Consider the following 6404-nt stretch of genomic DNA (forward strand, 5'->3'; position numbering starts at 1 on the left):
GGCAACATGCATGGTCCCTTTTTGGAGCTAAATCTTATGAGGTAGTGGATGGTTAAGCCTAAAATGAAAAATTAATATGGAGAGCAGACCATGGTGCTATCCAATAGAATATCATAATTAATTTGAATACCAACATATATGATCCATCCATGATTTATCAAAAATTTAAGTGAGCCTAATTTTATTTGAAATTTGTTAAAATTCTAATAATTATAGTCCCTTGTATGAGTTTTAAGTAATATTCAATATTTTTTTAAAATAACTATAATTTATTATTTTTTTATAAAAAATATGCTCAAATTTAGAAGCATAAGTAACTAGAGTTGTTCATGGTTATGGTTAAAAAATCAAATTGAACTGCAATCCGAACCATATCGATTAAAAATATTGATGTTTGGTTTGATTTTAAATTTTGAAAATTGATATTATTTGGTTTGATTTTGGTTTTACTAAAAACAATTGCAAAAATAACCAAATTGAATTGATAAATTAGACATATGTTATAAAATAATATATTGTGGATGTCCATTGCATCAAGAAGTTACTCCATTACTTTCCTCCATTATGAAGATAACCATAACCTCCATAACCTCCACCTTTATAACCATTATTCTTGTAACATTTCACTTCCATAACCTCCCCATTATATTCATGTTAATGTCATGTTTATGACTAACCTTTTGTATGCCTCTATGTTACACTATAAATAGAGGCATAAGGGTTCATATTGTATATACTTGAAGATTTGGTGAACACTTGAATACTATGAAGAATAAGAAAAACTATCATCTCTTGTTTTCCTATTCTCAACACCACTATTTATAGGATTACATTGAGGAATACCAAAAGGTGTCATAAACATTACATTAAACCTTGAGAATTACTACCCATTAAGGAGGAAATAAACCTAGGAGTTATGGTCATCCAATTAACCATATTATCAACAACATTACTACCAATAAAGGATGAAATTAACCTAGGAGTTATGGTCATCCATTTGACCACATTATCAACAACATTACTACTCATAAAGGAGGGAAATTAACCAAGGAGTTATGGTCATCCATTTAACCACCAAAATGATTTACAACACTCCCCCTTGGATGACCATTGATAGATAATATGCCTCGTTAAAACCTTACTAAGAAAAAAAAAAACCTGTGGAAAAAAATAATCTTAGTGAAGGACAAAAGAGTACACATATCTTGTAATACACTTTGTTTGCTGCCTCGTTAAAAACCTTGCCAGGAAAATCCATTGGGATAAAACCTAGGTCAAGGGAAAAAGAGTGCAGCGCGTAGTTTACTCCCCCTGTTGCGAACATCATTTAATTTCTTGGAGACGACGCATTCCAATCTTGAATACCAACTTTTCAAATGTTGAGGTTGGTAATGCTTTAGTGAAAAGATCCGCTAAATTATCAACTGAGCGAATTTGTTGAACATTTATTTCACTTTTTTTCTCAAGATCATGAGTGAAAAAGAATTTTGGTGAAATGTGTTTTGTTCTATCTCCTTTGATATATCCTCCCTTCAGTTGAGCTATACATGCAGCATTGTCTTCGTATAATGTAGTTGGAATATCTTTTTCCATAGAAAAACCACACATTTCTTGAATATGTTGAGTCATTGATCTCAACCAAACACATTCCCGACTCGCTTCATGGATGGCTATTATTTCGGCATGATTTGAAGAAGTAGCAGCTAATGTTTGCTTCATTGAACGCCAAGATATAGCTGTGCCTCCATATGTAAATAAATAGCCTGTCTGAGATCGAGCTTTATGTGGATCAGACAAATATCCAGCATCTGCATAACCAATCATTTCTGACTTGGATTTATTAGAATAAAATAATCATATCAATGGTTCCCTGAAGGTATCTTAATATATGTTTGACTCCATTCCAATGTCTCTTTGTTGGAGACGAGCTGAATCTTGCCAATAAAGTTACTGCAAAACAGATATCTGGTTGAGTATTATTAGAAAGATACATAAGCGCCCCAATGGCGCTAAGATATGGAGTTTCATTGCCAAGAAGCTCTTCATCATTTTCTTGAGGTCGAAATGGATCTTTATGTATGTCAAGCGATCTCACAACCATCGGGGTACTCAATGGATGTGATTTATCCATGTAAAATCACTTTAAAACCTTTTCTGTGTATGTTGATTGATGAACAAATATTCCATTTTTCAAATGCTCAATCTGTAGGCCAAGACAAAATTTTGTCTTACCAAGATCTTTCATTTCAAATTCTTTTGTTAAACACTCAACGGCTTTTGAAAGCTCTTTAGGAGTGCCAATGATATTTAAATCATCAACATATACAACTATTATAACAAAATCAGATCCAGACCTTTTTATAAAAACACAAGGACAAATAGGGTCATTTCTGTACCCTTTCTTTAGCAAAAATTGGCTAAGACGATTGTACCACATTCGCCTTGATTGTTTCAATCCATATAAGGATTTTTGAAGCCTTATCGAACAATTTTCTTGCGAATTTTTATATGCGTCAGGCACATTGTATGCTTCAGGAACTTTCATGAAAATAATCTGGTCCAATGAGCCGTATAAATAGGCTGTGACAACATCCATTAGACGCATTTCAAGCTTTTCATGAACTGTCAGATTTATTAGATACCTGAAGGTAATTGCATCCACTACTGGAGAATATGTCTCCACATAATCAATGCCAGGCCTTTGCGAAAAACCTTGTGCCACAAGTCGTGCTTTATATATGACGACTTCACCTTTTTCATTTCGTTTTCGCACAAAAACCCATTTGTACCCCACTGGCTTAACACCTTCAGGTGTTTGGACTATTGGTCCAAAAACTTCACGTTTTTCAAGTGAAGTCAATTCCGCTTGAATTGCTTCCTTCCATTTTGGCCAATCATTTCTCTGTCTACATTCATTGACAGATTTTGGTTCAAAATCCTCACCATGTTGCATTATTTCAACAGCAACATTATAAGCAAAAATATTGTCCACCACAATACTATTTCGATTCCACATTTTTCTCGTCGAGACATAACTTATTGAGATTTCTTCATTCTCATTATTTTTAGTTTATATTGTTCCTCTTGTCTTATAGTCTTCTTCTCTTCCTCTTTATATTGTTCTTTTGTCCTTAAGTTTTACAAAACGTTATCAGCACGAAACTCTGATATCATTTCGATTTTTCCAAGTTAAGCTTCTAGTATGTATTCATATACTTAATTCTCATTATTAATCACTCTAATATAATATACTATATATTATGAAACGATTAGGTGTTAAACAATGTGTGTATATTTTTGGTAGTTAAACAATGGAAATATATAAGTCCAAAAAGTTTATGTTATTTTAAATTAGTTAAATTTTAATTTTGTCTAGAAATTTTTCTAGAAATTATTTAAGTTATATGTTAGGCAGAATGTTCATTTAAATTGCTCGGAAGTTTGATACTAACACATTAAGTTACTAATTGATGTTACTTTATACAATAACATGTGTCATGTTAATTTCATTGAAAAAAAAGTTTTGTTAATTACTTGTGTACTCACTATTTATTTTAGTCTAATTTAATTATTTTCTATGATAGTTTTATCATGTCGAACTTATCAAAGCTTGAGTTCGTGGCACTTGACATTTCTGGAAATAATTACTTGTCATGGGTACTCGACGCTGAAATTCACCTTGACGCTAAAGGTCTTGGGGCCACTATTACCAACGGTAATACAACGTCGAGTCATGACAAAGCAAAGACAATGATTTTCCTTCGTCATCATCTGGATGAAGGATTGAAGGATTGAAGGTTGAATACCTTACGGTGAAAGATCCACTTGAATTGTGGACTGGTTTGAAGGAAAGGTATGACCACCTTAAGGCAACGGTATTGCCAAGGGCTCGTTATGAATGAATTCACTTGCGGTTACAAGATTTTAAAACTATATGTGAATATAATTCTGCTGTATACAAAATTACTTCCCAATTAAAATTATGTGGGGAAGATATAAAAGATGAGGACATGTTGGAAAAGACTCTCACAACTTTTCATGCCTCAAATTTGGTATTACAGCAGCAATACCGTGAAAGGGGATTCAAAAAGTATTCTGAGTTGATCTCATGCCTTCTTGTGGCTGAGCAACATAATACTCTTTTATTGAAAAATCTTGAGGCCCGTCCCACGGGAACTACTTCGTTACTGGAAGCAAATGAGGTTGAAGCACATGGCCAGTCTGAAAGAAGAAAAAATAAAAATCAAGGCCAAAATAATGTGCGTGGACGTGGCAATGGTAGAGGACGATATAATAATCGTCGTGGTGGTGGTCGCCACAAAAGGGAGAACAATATGGGTTCTCAAAGCAATCCTTCAAGAGGCAATTGTCATCGTTGTGGCTTGAAAGGGCATTGGAAGAATGAATGTCGAGCAGCTGAGCATTTTGTTAGGCTTTATCAAGATTCCTTGAAAAGAAAAGGAAATAAAAATGGTGCATCTTCTTCTAATGCTCGGGTGGAGTCACACTTGACTTATAAAAATTATGCCGAGGCAGGGCCTTCACAAAAATATGATGACAATATTGAAGCAAATTTGGCTTTAAAAGATGATGATTTTGGTGACCTTGATGATATTACTCATTTGGAAGTTGAAGACTTCTTTGGAGATCAAAATTAATATTTGATCATTTGATTGGGGAAAATAACTATGTTGTTTTATTTATGTGTTTTTTATTGTTATGTTTTTCCTTATGTTGTTTTTATATTCAGAAAAAAAAAAGTACTTTTATTTTCTTGCAAAGTTGTTGATTTTTCATATTTCTTATGATGTACTTTTATTTTATGAAGATAAATAAAATTCCCCAATCTTCAATTGGTTCAAGATGAGTAATGGAGATATGTGTCTTCTTGATAGTGCTACAACTAACACTATTTTAAGAGAAAAGAAATATTTCTCTACTTTAATTGTGAAAAAGGCTTATGTTAATACAATATCTGGTAGTGCAAAACTAATTGAGGGCTCTGGAAGAGCGGCCTTACTACTACCTGGGGGAACGATATTAACTATTGAAAATGCATTGTACTGTAGTAAGTCTCAAAGAAACTTATTAAGTTTCAAGGTTATTCGCCAAAATGGCTATCATGTTGAGACTGCCAATGAAGGAAAGATTGAATACCTTTATATTACTACAATAAAATTGGGACAAAAATATGTGCATGAAAAATTACCCGCATTTTCTTCTGGATTGTACCATACAAGTATTAGTATGGTTGAATCACATGCCATAGTAAACAAAGGGCTTTCTAATTCTAATGATTTTATCATTTGGCATGACCGGTTGGGCCATCCCGGTTATAATATGATGCGCAAAATTATTGAGAATTCACATGGGCATACTTTGAAGAATCAGAAAATTCTTCATTCAAAGAAATTCTCTTGTGCTGCTTGTTCTCAAGGAAAATTGGTTATTAAACCATCAGCAGCTAAGGTTGGGATTGAAACCCCTGCATTTTTGGAACGTATACATGGTGATATATGTGGGCCAATTCACCCTCCATGTGGGCCATTTAAATATTATATGGTCTTGATAGATGCATCTACAAGATGGTCACATGTGTGATTATTATCAACTCGCAATATGGCTTTTGCGAGGTTGTTGGCTCAAATAATAAGATTAAGAGCACAATTTCCAGATTATGCAATAAAGACAATTCATTTTGATAATGCTGGTGAGTTTACATCGCAGGCCTTTAATGATTATTGTTTGTCCACTGGAATAACAATTGAACATCCAGTTGCTCATGTTCACACTCAAAATGGTCTAGCGGAATCTTTGATTAAGCGTCTCCAATTGATAGCTAGACCATTGTTAATGAGGACAAAGTTGCCTGGTTCAATATGGGGACATGCTATTTTGCATGCAGCAGCATTGGTGCGCATAAGACCAACTAGTTATCATGAATTCTCTCCATTACAGTTGGTTTTTGGTCATGATCCAAATATTTCTCATCTTAGAATTTTTGGGTGCGCGGTATACGTTCCAATTGCCCTACCGCTACGCACAAAGATAGGTCCCCAAAGAAGGTTGGGAGTGTATGTTGGGTATGAATCTCCTTCTATTATCAAATATTTGGAACCTATGATAGGAGATATATTTATGGCAAGGTTTGCTGATTGTCATTTTGATGAATCAGTATACCCAACATTAGAGGGAGAACATAAACAGTTGGAAAAAGAGATAGATTGGAATTCATTATCTCTATCTCATTTGGATCCTCGAACAAATCAATGTGAGCAAGAGGTTAAAAAGATGATTTGTTTGCAAAATGTTGCAAATCAATTGCCAGATGCATTTACTAACCTTCCAAGGGTTACTAAATCTTATATTCCAGCTGCAAATGCTCCAGTTCGAGTTGATGTCCC

General features: G+C 33.9%; 2 protein-coding genes across 2 annotated transcripts; both read left to right on the forward strand.

Moving 5' to 3' along the window:
• Nucleotides 1-3591: 3591 nt before the first annotated feature.
• On the forward strand, nt 3592-4658 carry LOC125813071 (uncharacterized). The gene is made up of 3 exons (XM_049492559.1): nt 3592-3715; nt 3790-3875; nt 4062-4658. The coding sequence occupies exons 1-3, from the start codon at nt 3592-3594 to the stop codon at nt 4656-4658; spliced, it is 807 nt and encodes a 268-aa protein (XP_049348516.1).
• Nucleotides 4659-4863: 205 nt separating this feature from the next.
• On the forward strand, nt 4864-5601 carry LOC125813072 (uncharacterized). The gene has a single exon (XM_049492560.1). The coding sequence runs from the start codon at nt 4864-4866 to the stop codon at nt 5599-5601; it is 738 nt and encodes a 245-aa protein (XP_049348517.1).
• Nucleotides 5602-6404: the final 803 nt, after the last annotated feature.

Source organism: Solanum verrucosum, unplaced genomic scaffold (assembly GCF_900185275.1).
Source record: "Solanum verrucosum unplaced genomic scaffold, falcon-dt-bn FXZP01000995.1, whole genome shotgun sequence".
Classification (NCBI taxonomy): domain Eukaryota; kingdom Viridiplantae; phylum Streptophyta; class Magnoliopsida; order Solanales; family Solanaceae; genus Solanum; species Solanum verrucosum.